The sequence below is a fragment of the Selaginella moellendorffii genome, unplaced genomic scaffold (assembly GCF_000143415.4).
Source record: "Selaginella moellendorffii unplaced genomic scaffold, v1.0 SELMOscaffold_26, whole genome shotgun sequence".
NCBI lineage: Eukaryota > Viridiplantae > Streptophyta > Lycopodiopsida > Selaginellales > Selaginellaceae > Selaginella > Selaginella moellendorffii.
Genome location: NW_003314287.1, coordinates 1,847,989 through 1,862,161, shown reverse-complemented (window position 1 = coordinate 1,862,161; position 14,173 = coordinate 1,847,989). Strand labels below are relative to the sequence as shown.

At 47.6% G+C, this 14,173-nt stretch overlaps 3 protein-coding genes across 7 annotated transcripts; 2 read left to right on the top strand and 1 right to left on the bottom strand.

The window, feature by feature from the left end:
- Positions 1–31: 31 nt before the first annotated feature.
- On the top strand, positions 32–5,196 carry LOC9638182 (histone-lysine N-methyltransferase TRX1). Of its 2 annotated transcripts, none has more exons than XR_002992932.1 (24): positions 32–1,174; positions 1,229–1,280; positions 1,331–1,405; positions 1,463–1,688; positions 1,751–1,865; positions 1,921–2,025; positions 2,075–2,289; positions 2,346–2,438; positions 2,491–2,588; positions 2,658–2,825; positions 2,878–3,030; positions 3,079–3,126; positions 3,188–3,302; positions 3,349–3,414; positions 3,467–3,528; positions 3,575–3,700; positions 3,750–3,945; positions 3,995–4,282; positions 4,337–4,398; positions 4,450–4,527; positions 4,581–4,676; positions 4,741–4,827; positions 4,887–5,030; positions 5,089–5,196. XR_002992932.1 is itself a non-coding variant. In XM_024679913.1 (24 exons), the coding sequence occupies exons 1-23, from the start codon at positions 369–371 to the stop codon at positions 5,020–5,022; spliced, it is 3,483 nt and encodes a 1,160-aa protein (XP_024535681.1). In that variant the 5' UTR covers positions 32–368; the 3' UTR covers positions 5,023–5,030; positions 5,089–5,196. The 2 variants fall into 2 exon arrangements, 1 of the variants encoding a protein (XP_024535681.1); XM_024679913.1 differs by having other exon boundaries at positions 4,724–4,827.
- On the bottom strand, positions 5,140–7,392 carry LOC9629367 (protein DMR6-LIKE OXYGENASE 2). Of its 3 annotated transcripts, none has more exons than XM_002975014.2 (4): positions 7,087–7,387; positions 6,462–7,028; positions 5,838–6,412; positions 5,140–5,751 (listed from the first exon to the last, which is right to left on the bottom strand). In XM_002975014.2, the coding sequence occupies exons 1-3, from the start codon at positions 7,330–7,332 to the stop codon at positions 6,161–6,163; spliced, it is 1,065 nt and encodes a 354-aa protein (XP_002975060.1). In that variant the 5' UTR covers positions 7,333–7,387; the 3' UTR covers positions 5,140–5,751; positions 5,838–6,160. The 3 variants fall into 3 exon arrangements, with proteins under 3 accessions (XP_002975060.1, XP_024535682.1, XP_024535683.1); XM_024679914.1 differs by having other exon boundaries at positions 5,140–5,748; XM_024679915.1 differs by lacking the exon at positions 5,140–5,751 and having other exon boundaries at positions 5,919–6,404; positions 7,087–7,392.
- LOC112348027 lies at positions 5,199–6,129 on the top strand. Of its 2 annotated transcripts, XM_024679917.1 has the most exons (3): positions 5,199–5,317; positions 5,373–5,774; positions 5,831–6,129. In XM_024679917.1, exons 1-3 carry the CDS (start codon positions 5,215–5,217, stop codon positions 5,839–5,841), a joined length of 516 nt encoding a protein of 171 aa, XP_024535685.1. In that variant the 5' UTR covers positions 5,199–5,214; the 3' UTR covers positions 5,842–6,129. The 2 variants fall into 2 exon arrangements, with proteins under 2 accessions (XP_024535685.1, XP_024535684.1); XM_024679916.1 differs by having other exon boundaries at positions 5,373–6,129.
- Positions 7,393–14,173: the final 6,781 nt, after the last annotated feature.

Genomic DNA, 14,173 nt, shown 5'->3' with positions numbered 1-14,173 from the left:
CCCAGTGTGCTCTAGTCGTGCGGGGGCGAGATTTAGAGGTAGCTTAGGGTTCCTAGCGTTCGCTAGGGCGGCCGGCGAGCGCGAGCTATGGCGCCCGCGAGCTCGGTGGACGCGCCGGCTGCGCGGAGATGGAGCTGCAGAGGTATTGATCGCAGATTCGGCAATGCCTGGGAGAGTCGCCGGGGAGGATCGGCCGCGCTCTAGTACCCGCATTTGGAACAGGAGATGGAAAGCCATGGGAGGAGTGGCATCTAGCTCCATCGGGGCATCGGATGGGACGGTGGAAGAAAATGAAGAGGGAGGGTCAGCAGCACTGCTTCCATGGATGGATCTTAGGTAGAGCGTGAGTGGGGAGATTTCTGGGCAGCATGGTTGCTCATCCCACCTCGTTCCAGGATGATTCCAGCAGCAAGCCGGTCAAGTTTAAATCGGTCTCACAGTTTTACACGTCTTATCAGGCAGAGCCGGCCGTTGACGAGCTCGATGATCCAAGCACGGAGGAGCAAGAGCTCGATGATTCAAGCACGGACAACCACGAGTCAGACTATGTTTCGCAAGAGTCGGACGATGTTTCGCAAGAGTGGAGCGATTCCGAGGACACGGCTAGGCGGCCTGTGAAGAAGAGAAGGATGAGCATCATCCAGAGCTCCTTTCATGCTCCTGCTAAAGGGAAGGAAGAGCAACCGGCGTTTAGGACGTTGGCTCAGCTCTTGGAGCCTCGGCGTAACGAAAGGATAAAGTCTTTCCCTCCCAAGAGAAGGAAGTCGAGCATTTCCAGGGATATCGCTGCCACGAAACTCAAGAGGTTTTACTGCAAGCCCAGGACGAACCGAGCTAAGGGAAGAACTCTTCTCGAGGGGAACATCGGGCTCATTGTTGACCTAGTGTTCCAGTCGGTTGACGATGGCAACAGCTCAAACCATCCTCGTAAGGACGAGCCTCTACCGTCTTTACCAACGGAAGAGAGCATAGGCAACTGTGGTGTACCCGTGAAGCTGGCAGATGCCGAGGACTCGGTGACGCAAGAGGTTTCGACGTCGTTTGCTAGCATGGAGGACGAGCAGAAGCTTGTGACAGTTAGAGATCCTGAGTTCTTGACAATTGGGCGGCTGTTTGCTAGAGGTAGTGCAAAGTCTTCTGATCCATCGTTCCACGCACAGCTAAAATGGAGGGAGTAAGTTGTGAAGTTTAGAAGTTTTTCGTGATCCAGACCTTTTTGTCCCTGCAGGATTGATGTTGGAGGAACTGATCCTTTGGTCTTGGTGAACCATAAATGCAAGGTGAGGATTCAATTTTCCTGACTTCGATTCTAAAGCTACCGACCTTACAGGTGTACAACCCCTTAGAAAGGAAATGGCTTGCCGCGTCTGTTGTCCAGTATGATCAACTCAGCAAGAAACATCAGGTTCTTCACCTCTCGGGCCTCGGGCTGATAACACTGACAAATGCGTCTGGGCCTCAGGTTCATTATGATATACAAGGTGAAGTGTGGCAGTTTCTCTCTAGGGAGCGCATTGCGTTTTATATCTCCCTCGACGAGAAGATGAGGTTAATCACTAGCTACGACGAGCGAAGTTCTTTAGAAGAAAGAAAGGCAAAAGCAGAGGAGTTGTTGGTCTTTGCTGCAAGCACGGAAAGTTACGACAGGTTATTTCAGCATGGGGATATTGTATGGGCCGAAACTCCAGGTTTGCTTTCTAACGATAGAATCTTCTCTTTTTTTTCCTTGATCTGAAGGAGTATATTGCAGGCTATCCAATGTGGCCAGCATTTGTCATGGACGACCAGCACGCACGGCTGTGCAACTTAGAAATTTCCACTGGTGAATTGCCAGTTCATTATTTTGGAACATATGAAAGTGCCAGGTTAGCTTTGACGACGCAGGCTCCCTTCTTCTGGTCTCAGGAGTACTTGTTTCAGGATTATAATCGGCAGGATAGTCAAGTTTTCGAAAGGGATCCTTGATGATTATCACTTGAAATGCAGCCGCATATCCTTTGACAGGGGTCTGGAGGAAGTCGACAGGTAGCGGTTCCAGCTTTTCATACCTGTGAACTCACCTCAGCATATCCAGGTATTACAGGGAACAGAAGCTACCTCCTGGGATGACTTACTTGCAAGAAGAAGTGGTCACCACGTTGACGCAGGCAATTCATTCAGATTCAGAAGAAAAATCTGAAAAGGACGAAGATTTCGTTGGTGACGAGAGAAAGCACAAAGTAAGGAAGAGCCTTGAGAGCATTTCCAAATGCCCAATCAAGCTGGGCTCGCTTCAAGTTTTAAACTTAGGTACGCGTCTATATACAAAGTTGATCAACGTTGATCCTGTTCTTGCTTGCTTGCAGGGAAAATTGTAAAGGATTCGGAATACTTTCACGACCAGCACTATATTTGGACCGAAGGCTACACTTCTATCAGAAAATTCTTCTCAATAAAAGGTTGGCATCGTGTTTCTCTGTAAAAAACTTGACATGTGATGTGCTGTGCTAGATCCAACTAAGACGGTGATCTATAAGATGGAGATCTTGAGAAATCCAAATGCGCGCACCATGCCTCTCTTTCGTGTTACTCCGGATGACGGGGAACAGGTATCCGGCTCTTTTTATTGCTTTGGACAAATAATTTGCTCATGTCACTTTCTACTGCGCGTAGCATAGGTGGAAGGTCCAAGTGCTGCAGCATGCTGGAAGAAAATATTAAATCAGCTGCACAGAGCCAGAAAGAAACTTAATTTGAATGGCCAGCATGATAAGAAACGGCAATTCTATCGATCGGGAGCCGCAATGTTTGGCCTCTCGAATCCTCAAATCTCTCGCCTCATTCAGGTAGAAGCTTTTTCGTGTATGACAATATTTGTCACTGTAACTTTGTATGCAGGCTTTACCTTATGCACGGGTATGTTCAAAGTTTAAAGTTTGGAGGGAAGCTACTACATTTGAGGATTTAGATGCCATTCTCCCGGCCGGGTTCAAGCATGTCGAAGTCGAGTGGAAGCATCTGGATCATTGCAGCGTCTGTGATACGAACGAGGTACAGCAACTAAGGTTTCTGATGACGTTTCTCACGCGCACTTTGCAGGAGTATGAAGGGAACATTCTTTTGCAATGCGACAAATGCAGAATGCTGGTAGCTGTTTGAGTTTTCTTGAGCTTTGATTTGTTTTTTTTTTTATGATGTGCCCTGACAGGTTCATCTAAATTGCTACGGAGTGCTAGAGCCACCGGGAGATTCTTGGCTTTGCAACCTCTGTGACTCGAACGCTCCCAAGCGTTCCCCTCCTTGCTGCCTGTGTCCTATCAAAGGTAAGAAACAAGTTTGCAGTCTTGACCAGCTAATCTCTTTCCACAGGAGGTGCAATGAAACGGACAACTGATGGGCGCTGGGTTCATCTCGCGTGTGCATTGTGGATACCTGGTAAGGAATGTTTTGTCTATGGTTCAACGTGGCCTCATGACGATTTCGCCAGAAACCTCTTGTGTTGATATGGATCGAATGGAACCGATTGAAGGGATAAGTTCAGTCAATAAGGTTAGCTCATGGTCCTTTGAATCTGTTTTTAATCTCCACTGTTCAGGAACGTTGGAAGCTTACTTGCACAATTTGCAGTGTTCCATATGGTGCCTGTATCCAATGCGCTGACCACCATTGCCGGGTTTCTTATCATGCGCTTTGCGCTCGAGCAGCAGGATTCTGCACAAAGGTATGACTCCTTTAAGCTTTAGCCTTTTGTTTAAAATCTTCGTATCTAGGTTTTGGAGGGTCTTCGCCGGAAAAGGAATAGAACAACTGGTGTCCAGGAAGTGGAGCGATCCGTGCAACTTGTTTCGTATTGCAAGAAACACATGCACAGCAAGATGTCGACAAAAGCAACTTTTGATACTTTTGCCACCCACGAGGACGACTATGCATACGCTTCGCACAATCCATCTGGCTCTGCTCGTTCTGGTAAGATGGTATACCAGAGCTATGGCTTTTTAACTCTTTGTCCTTTCAGAACCATATAATGTGGCTATCCGACGAGGCCGTCGTGAACCTGACCACTACTCGGCAGCTCTGGCCAAGCGTGCATTTTTGGTGAACCGGCCACACATTGTTACCGGGTGCCTGCGCAATCCTTACAAGAGAGTCAAACGCCCGGCCCCCGTTCCTATCGGCGTCTCCAAGGTTCAACCGTTTCTAACAATCAGGCCAAGGTCCGCTCCAGACGGTCGGCAAGTTGCTCTTACGGTGTCCGAAAGGTTCTACCAGATGAGAGCATCACTACATCGTAGATTAACATTCGGTATGATTTGTGTCTCCAAATTCTATGGGCTGACTAACCTTGGTAAACCTGCAGGAAAGTCTGCGATACACGGATGGGGTCTATTCGCTAAAGAACCGCATGGAGCAGGAGATATGGTAAGGTGGAGTGACATGCTTGTCCAGTGATAACTCCATGCCATTGTGCAGGTTATAGAATACGCAGGAGAGATCATCCGGCCTACTGTTGCGGACGTACGTGAGAAGAGATGTTATAACTCTCTAGTGGTAAGTGTGATAGTCCACCAATCCACTCAAGAGTACTCAAGAGTTGCTGACAGGGCGCTGGTACATACATGTTTTGTATCGACAATGAGCGAGTCGTGGACGCCACTCGAGCGGGCAGCATTGCTCATCTCATCAACCATTCTTGTGAAGTAAGTAATGCTTCTAAGCCTGTCGATGCTTACCCGCGTTGATGCAGCCGAATTGTTATTCTAGAGTAGTGACTACGAATGGAAAGGAAAGGATTGTTATCTTCGCAAAGCAGGACATCGCTGGAGGGGACGAGGTGACATACGACTACAGGTGTGATTTGTTTGTGATCACTGAAACGCGGGCTAACATGTAGCGCTCCTGGTTGCTAGATTTACATCTATTGGAGATCAACTTCCGTGTCACTGTGGAACTGCGGGATGTAGAGGCATTGTGAATGTCATGGACGAGGAGGATGAGTCCGGGAGGATACTTGTCCGCACCGCGGAACTGACAAAGCTGCAATAAGGCTATTTGTAAGTACACATACATATATTTTGTTGGATGGGAGTTTACAACTGTTTATATGCGCAGAGGAAACATTCTTGGGTTCTACCTATAGTTACACAGCTATATCACAGGCAAAAAGCACAACAGTTTTGACATTGGTTTACTGTAAATAAAAAGGTGTACTTGTAATGACTTGCAGGAGGAAGCTTTATGCTGATTCCCTGCACACTTTGCAGTAATACTTGTGTGGTGAACTGCAGAAGGTGTCGCAGAACTGCACGAAGATGGCCCTCTTCTGCGCGCCGTTTTCCAGGTTCGTGAAGCTCGCTTCTATTTCGGACTCACTCGGAATCCCGGGCTTTCTGCAGCTCTTGCACGCAACGGCGTTGTAGGTGATGCTCCCGGGGTGGCAATAGAGGCTACACTCACGCGAAGTGTAGGAGTAAGTCCTGGACGAGAAACGGACTCGAGCTACCGAGGCCGTCGTCTCGGCCTCGTCGGCGGCTGTGCCACCGGTAAGGAGATTGCAGAGGATGCAGAGGAGCGAGTTGGAGAGTTTGCAGTTGGAGTCGCAGAAGAGGTTGCAGATTTTCGAGATAGAGATCGTGGGGGGTCCGTTGCAGTGTTTGCAGTACTCGGTGACAGTGGCATCTTCGGAGAAGACCTTGTTGGAGCTGGAGGGCCCGTCGCAGAGGACTACGCAGAAGCTAGCTGCTGGTGCTGGAACTCCTGCTCCTGCAAAGACTGCTGCAGCAAAATCAAACCAAGGGGTAAGTGTTTTATCCATCTTGAGACATTGACACGGTCGATTTCTTGGCTGATTTAGAGCAAACCTGAAGCTGCATTGAGAAGAAGAAGCAAAAGCAGCACTCCCATATTCGCGCTAGAGGACGTCGAAGGGAAGAAACAAGCTCGGCTTATAACGAACTTAGATTTGGTTATATCCGCGTGGATGCGGACAGGTGATTTGGTGGAAGCGCCACTAGCTAAACATTCTCGACTGCTGGAAGCGCACGCTTTCTTAAAAGGCCCCCTCGTTTCCATACGATCACCATCACCAGATTATATGAAATCACACATTCTCTCAGAAAAGAAGTGCACAAAGAAGTTGTGGGTTTGGAGGAAGAGCTGTTGTGTTTGCGCTTTGAGCCACTTTCTAGCGATTAATCTCAAGCGCTTGTATGGCGTTCTTGCTGTCAAAGTACTTGGAGAACTGCTTGCCAAGGTACGTTCCAAACAGGCTCTCTTTGTAGCGCGGCGGCTCACTGTTGCGAAGGAGGAGCTCTGGGATGGGCGCCACAACCACGTCCTCGGAGGGCTCGAAAAAGGTGACGATCGAAAGCCTTTGCGAGCTCGAGTTCACGGCAGCGCGATGCTCGGCGCTCTGAAACTTCCCATTGCTAAAGATCTGCAAACACTCAAGCAAGCTCAAAGTTGACGAACCAAGGTACATATACCTGGAGTTGGTCACTGATGTTCACCACGAATGAGCCCCTGACCGGCTTCACCGAGTACCACTCCCCGTTTCTCTTCACCTGGAGCCCTCCGGCTTGGTCTTGCATCAAGATCGTGAAGCCACCAAAGTCAGAGTGTGGGCTCATCCCGACGGCAAGATCAGGCCTCGGGCAAGGTGGATAGTAATTCACTCGTATGGAATTCATCCCCTCTCCAAATGCCTTGATGAGGAAGTCGGGCTCTAGTCCCAAACCCTGGGAGAGTGCTCGTGAGATTGTCTTACCCAGTGCCAGAACTTCGTCAAAATACTCCCTTGCAGCCTTTTCATAAGAGGGTGGCTTCTTTGGCCAAGGATGGTCGTCACCGTAAGGTGGGAAGTAGTGCGTGAGATTGTCGTGCCAGTCCCAGTGGGCCTCAGTGGAGGGCACAAAGCTGGTGCAAAAGCGAAGCTTGAGCTTGTAGTCCTCAGAGAAATACGCCATCTTCTCCTCCAGAGGTAAGTTGAAGAACTCCAGGCCGGCGCTCATCATGGCGTCCATCAGAGCCAGAGGAACGCTGTGATTTACCACCTTGAAAGAACATCGATTCAAGTTTATGTCATGCTCTAGCTTTCTAAGTTGCTGCTACCTGGAAGAAGCCCCACTCCTGTGCCGCATTTGCTATGTCTTGGATGATCTTGCTTCTGCTTTCGCCATGGATCTGGGAGAAGTCAATGAGGGGAATGCCTGCCAGGGGAGTGTTGCATCTCACGCGGGCAATCTCGGGCTTGATGTACTTATCTGGTAGACTTTGATCGTGAATTCGTCCATTGGAGTTCTCCAGAAGCTCCTTCACTCCTTGTGTGGGTCTTGCTACTTCTGCTGCCTCGGCCATTTCCCTAGTTTGCCCTCTCGCGTTTGCTTTGATATTCAATCACGCAATATCTTCCAGCTCACCAAGATCAGTGGCATGCAAAACGTTGTGCCACAACAAAAAATCTGACAGACAATGTCTCTTCATTAGTATAACTATTTCTCAAAAGATGCTTGCTTGCTTGTGCATTACTCTAATCGAAAGAAAGAAAAAGAAGTAGAAATGCTACAACCACTCAGTCAAAACTCGGATGCGTTCCCTTGTCTTTTGCCAATGTATCTCTCCAGCTGCGGGAAGTGTCAGTAAAAACTTGTAGCGATCTCTCGGACAAGTTTAAAGAACGCTGGAAGGAGCAAGACATTTTTGTACTGGCCAATTTTGTTTTGTTGTTGTTTGCGCCAGAAAACTCCGCACAGCGGGCGGGAGAGAAAATTCGCCCGGCCCCATTCCATCCACAGTCACCAGCAACGACAAATTTTGGTGAGAGATCGGCTGAAACTGAAACCAAAACAAGCATGGAGCCAGCCTCGTATGTGTGTCCTTCAAGAAGAGGAAAGCTCTTGTGTTTTCTCCGCCACCTTTTCCTCGTTAGATTTCACACCTCCAATGGAGACGCGTCTCTCAACCAGGAAAAGCTGGCCCTCAAATGATTTTTAGAAGACAACAACAACAAGATCACTCTCTATCTCTTCCCTTTTTCTTTTCGTCTTTCTTTTCTTGGTTCTCCCTTCTCTCTATAGGTGATGATAATGTTAGAGTGTGGTCCCCTTTGGTGACTTGTCGTGTACAATGCTAGTTCTTTTGCACTGGATCTTGCAAGGATCTTAGCTCAGAGGACGAGTTTCGTGGTGAGGGACCATGTGAATTTGAGTACGATATCTGCTTTTGTGCGGCTGTGTTCCTTTTCTCTTTCCTTTATTTTGTTATTTTGCCAAGGAATATAAATCTCTTGAACATGGATGTTGACAAGGGTGTATATAGGCGTTTGTGTGTGGGGGTTTATATCTCAACCGCATAGAAAATGGCTTTCTGTTTGACAAGCTGCGTGATTCCAGCGCTCATCGTATATGTGTCTCTGGAAGGTAGCATGATTTTTCTCATACTTACCGGACAGACATGAATATGTGTTGACTCGCCAACCAAATGTCTAAATGTCGCCTTGTTTCCATACAGGGAGTCCTCCGCGAAAGACTTGTACACACACTTATTAAAAATTCAGAACAAGCTTTAAGAAAGCGGAAGTTGAGGCAGGTTTTACTCTACATAGTTGCTCAATATAGTAGTACTCTGATCATCAAATAAATCATCAGATGCCCTTAGAACTTGACATTCTCTTCTCACCCTTGTTTAGCCTTGAGAATCTCTACACCAGTTTTTTAAGCAGTTCCATGCATGAAAACCATGGTCCACTCCATTCTTTCACTCTCACTCCCTCTCTCTTCCTTCTGGTGTGTAGTGTGTCTTCCTTTGCAGAGACATAAAGCTTTTGTCATGCAGTCTTAAGAGCACAAAAAGATGGCGAGGCTAACCGACAAGCATCTCTGAAATAGAGAAAGGTGGTGGCTAGAAAAAGAAAAGTATAACATGTTTAGGAGGTAGAAAGCAGTGAGGCAATGGGTGAAATCAATAATTGAAATCCAAGGAAAACATAAGGGAAGAAAGCAGAGGCTGTGCAAGGGGGGTCCTTTGTTTTGCACCTCTGCTCCATGTGTGGACTCTACACTTGAGTGTCAGGACAAGGGGGCAATGCTGGTGATATTTCTCAATCCTTGTGCCAGTGGTGTGCACCTTGTAAATATGTTGGAGCTGCTGCCAGCCAGCCAGCCAGACATCCATCCATCCATCCATTCCATCTCCTGGAGGCAGCCAGCCAGCCCCAGCCCATGAAGCCTGATCAGCAGCAGCAAAAAAAAGCCAAGGGCAGCAGCACTGAAGCAAGAGAAAAGCAAAGCAAAGCAGAGCAAAGCAAAGCACACCCCCTCCCTCAATGTTGATTACATATGAGTAGTGAGCAGTAGAGTGTACTGAGTGACACTGCAGTGGTTGTGCTTCTTTTTATTTGTTCTTTTTGTGCAGTGCACCTCTCTTATCTGTTTTTACAAACAAAAAACAATTTTGATGAATATTTTTTGTTTCTTTGAACAAGAGAGTATTTAAAGAGCACTTTGGCCTTTTCCCTTCTGAGCTCTGAGACCCTGATTATGAGGTGAATGCCAAATGGCAAAGAAACAGGGGAGAATTTGATTGAGACATTGGGCAAACTTATTTCTATATAATTTTATTTTGTCTTCCTTTAAATTAAAAACTTGCCTGCTACTGCTGCTGCAATTCAGCCAAAAGCTGCATGTGGATGAATGAATCTCTCTCTGCTTTCTGAATTGGGGGCTATCTTCAGTCTATCCAAACTGTCTGCTTGCGAACAAACCAGGCCCCAACCCTACATAGCTCTCAATTAGAGCCATGATATCAATCAAGGATCATTAAATAGTGGAAACTCCATGTGATATAAGAACCTTCACATTCTCTGCTCTCTTGGTCCTTGTTGCTAAAACATTTTAAGGTGAACATGGTGGTGGATCTCTCTCTCTCTCTCTCTCTCTCTCTCTCTCTCTCTCTCTCTCTCTCTCTCCAGGGGAAGTAGTGATTGAGTGGTGTTGTCTTGAGCATTATAATGGCTCTAGCGATGGCGGATGAATACACGTGAGGGGATTCTCGAGAGAGCGCACGGCACGGCACGCAGGTCCGTACCAGCAAAAGGCCACGGGCGCCACGTGGGCCCCGCGTCATGGAGGAAGATGATAATATATTACAGAAAAGAAAATTATTATAAAAATGCAAAAGAAGAAAAATCATGCCGAGTGATTGCATCATCGGTGAACAAGGAAACGGCGGTGGAGTGGTCCAAATCTCGGAACCCCGTTGCGGGCTTTGGATTCGGACGGGGATTTGAGGTTTTGTGGCCAAGTCCATCCCACCGGGAGATCTGATTTTGTGCGTTTGTCAACTAGTTCCTCAAAGGCGAGCTGGACTTGGAAACAAAGAAAGCAACATGTGTATTGTATCAAAACCTGGATAATCAAGCATCCTGCGAGGAAGTATAGTTCCAAAGCAAGGCTCAAAGATGGTTAGCCCTGATCGTTGTGTCTCTTATACTTTCTCCAAGGCCTAAAGTTTCTTATCCCCCTGTGGTTGTAACGGTTCTCTCTCGAGAATCTATTTAAGGTTGGTGGGATGGGATCTAATCTAAGCTTTGATTCTTGCCAACTTGTTGTCTCCCACTGGATCCCAAAATCAATAGAACTATGGCCTGCTCAGCTAGCATACTTTTTTGTATTTGTGTTGTCCTCCAGAGATCCAAGTCTTGAAAAACCACCATCTTCTTCTCTTGTCATTTTCAAGCTCTAGGCTTCAATCAATCACTCCAAACCTTCGATAGATGTGAGCAGTGACAACGAAGACAATGTACAACTGTATAGCTAGCCTTTGATTATTGCAAGCTTTTATACTATGGAGGAAAAAAGAGAAAAGGGGCAAAAAGCAAAGAAACGAAGCTGTAAGATGGAAAACAACAATAGTTGAAAAATGTAGGTGACATGTTCATTCTCCAGCTTGTTTTGTTGGGGTTGGGGAACAAGTTGCAACTCCTCCATATGCTTTTCCTAGTTGCAAGTTATGCATTTTTATATGTTTGTACTCAGGCCCACCAGTTGGATTGTGGAGCCTTTTGCCCTGGGGCTTTCCTGGCTCCAGCTATTTTCTTACAGCCATTGCAATACTTGCCAATTGGTGGTGGAATGGTGGTGGTGATGGTGGCGGAAAGAAAATGGAGATGATCGTTACAACTTGGACGTGACTGAAAAGCTGGTGGGCATGCAAATGGGGCCTAGGGCATTTGGCATGCTTTGTTGTGTGTTGTTGTGTGAGGCACACTTTTCCGCTTAGATCCGATAATTTGTAAGATTGGATGTTAAAACTGCACCGCGGAGAGGACAAGCCCTTGTGTCACCGGAAAACAGGAGATTGGATTTCTATGTCCCGTTGCATTCAACACGTTTCCTTGTTTCCGGCAGTGTTTGTGTGCCGGGGAAACTGAAAACTACAAACAAACCTCCATGCACTGTTGAAGTTTCTCTGTTGCTATGTGGCGGGCACCTCTTTATCGTGCGTCGATTTGGCTTTGGCTTTGGCTTTGGGGCGAAGCAAAGAAAGAAATGGAACACCACCCAAGCCTCTTTGCTTATGCTTTGTACGTGTCCCCATGTAGGAGACACTGCCACCTCCTTGTCACCTTGTTTGTACCAGTGGGACAATGCTTAAAAAGAGTAGCTGAAATGCTGGACTGGAATGGCGGGGAATTGGTGTTCCGGCCCAGTGTTCCCGCTTAGCTGCACCTAATCATTGTCTCCATGATTGTAGGAGCCCGGCAAGCAAGCAAGCAAAGCCCAAAGCAGCTAGGAGAAAAGAAGGCCTCTCGTATAGAAAAATGCGTTGATCTTCTGTGATCTACATATTGCGTGAGGAAAGAGAAAACCAAATCACCTTGTGGGGTAGAAAGAAAGACTGGATATTTGGACGCATGGAAGAAGGGGAAAAAAGGGGGAGAAGTACAAAGAGGATTGAATCAGGAACGGGCAGCCTTTGTAATACAGCGAAGAAATGCCTGACTCATTCCTGGCACTCGTGTCTGCAAATGCCAAAAAAACACCAACAAAAAACGCGGAGTATATTTACCCTAACCGAGAAGCGAATATGCCGGCATGCACATTCCGTTTTACAGCTTTCCGTTATTTGTCGGCCGGTAAAAGCCTTTTACCGTCAGATCACTGACAGGTGTGTCAGGGCGGCACATGGCGCTTTAAAGGTGGGGCCCCCTTGCCCTAACGCCGTCAACCGGAACGGCGTCAACTGGGGTGGGCCCGGCGTGCACATGCGCGTGACTAAAGGTCGCCCTTCAAACTGACGTGCCAAAGGGACGCCTGTGACAGCCGTCAGTCAGGGGCCCTGACGGCCGTCAGTCAGGTCCGTGTTGGGGCCCACTCCCCCATGTGTTTAGACGTCGTCGGTGCGTCCTTGCGTTACACGTGGCCCGCTCCCACTGGCCAGGCGTTTTCCCTCCGATTGCAACGTGTTTGGATATTTCAAAAAAGAGAAAAAGTATATAATAGCTTTTTCTATAAAAAAAATTCCCTGTTTTTTTTGTTTCTAGTATTACCTTCCATGGGGATGGAAAGACAGGTAGACCGTAGACGACGTGAATGGCTGTTTTTGGTGGTGCAATAATAGCCGGAGAAGCAAAGGAGCTCCCTCGAGAAATACCCGGAGAATCTGCGTGTCGGGGCTTCCGTACAGGCACAAAGTCAAGGCCAAGAACAGCGAGAGGCGCAACGCAACGCAACGCAACCACCAAACCTGAGAGCCTGCGAGCCTGCGAGAATTTCCAGCTTCCAGCCCTGGGATCGTAATCGAAATCAAAATCAAAATCACCAGGGCGACGCAATTGCAAATTCCGCAAAATAATGGTGCCTTCCACACAAATAGTGACACCAACCAGAACAAGGATAAGAGGAACAGCCCTGTGAGTGCATATGTGTGTGTACGGAAGCCACCAGAGACAATCTAATCCATGCTGTCGGCCTTGGAATGACTGTGGCCCCCAGTAATCGGGATTAAAAGCCCGCGCCAAAGTACCTCTTGTCTCCCCGTACCGTACCAAAACGTTGAAATTAACAGGGTTCCCTTCCATTCCTCCTTCCAAGTTCCAATTCCATTCCTGGGTTTGGGAAGGATTAGCCATCTGATTAACTCTAATATGTTTGGCATGGCAGGAATGGTACTTTGATGTGTGTGATGTTATATTAATGGAGATTGAATGGCAAATGTTGGGTTTTCACGAAACACGGCAGGTGGCCATTCAATTCAGGCATTTGTGTGAGCCACCTGACTGACGGTGCCGGGCGGGCGGCAGTTCACATGGCGCGCGCATCCTGGCCGTCCGTCCCGGAGCTGCGGGCGATCCCGGCCGTTGGTGCCCTGGCACCCGAAGTTTCCAGCGGCAGCCGTGCGGCCTCTTTTCAACCCCCCAATTCCGACTTCGTGTGTTCTTACACTGGTAAATCAGCAGTAACTGTGCCTTGCCGGTGGGGCTGCCAGGCTTTTGTTTTTCTTCGTTTTTATGATTTTTCTCATTTTCAGATAAATTAAAGATTCTTTGGAATTTTTAATGGTAAAAAAAAAGGGTAAAATGTACTTTTTTTTATGAGGAGGGACTCTTTTACCCTTGCAGTCAAAATCGGACTGGACTGCCATTTACTGCGGGTGTTGAAATATGCGTCAGAGGGTCGCTTTATCCCTACACGTCACCCTTGCTCGTGGTAAATAGGGGATTCACCCTTTTATCGCTCTCGCTCGCCAGCGCGGTAAAGACATGTCACTTTTACCACGTCATGCATCTTGGCAGGTAAGGTAATAGACTTTGCAGCAGTGAGGTGGTGGTGGTGGTGGTGCTGCTGCTGCTAATTAGCAAAATTTTCAACATTGGTAAGTTATGTCCCAAGAACACCTTTCTCGCCACCTTTGTATGCCTTTGCCTTGATTTCGCAGCTAGAAGGAGAAGGAATATGTACACATCCAGGGGCTTAGATTCGAGCGATTCAATGTTGTGTGAGTGAGCATGAATGAAAGATTCCTGAGGCTCTTATGATTTGTTTGGAATTCTAAGAAGGAAAGTTCACGGGAAGAGGCATTTTGGTGCAGGGGCGCCCAAAAGACAAAGAGAGCGCAGCAAATACCACATGAGGATTCGCCTGGCATGTTGGCAGAGAGCAGCAAGCGGAAACCAGAAGGGAGAAAAGGGGCTTGCTGC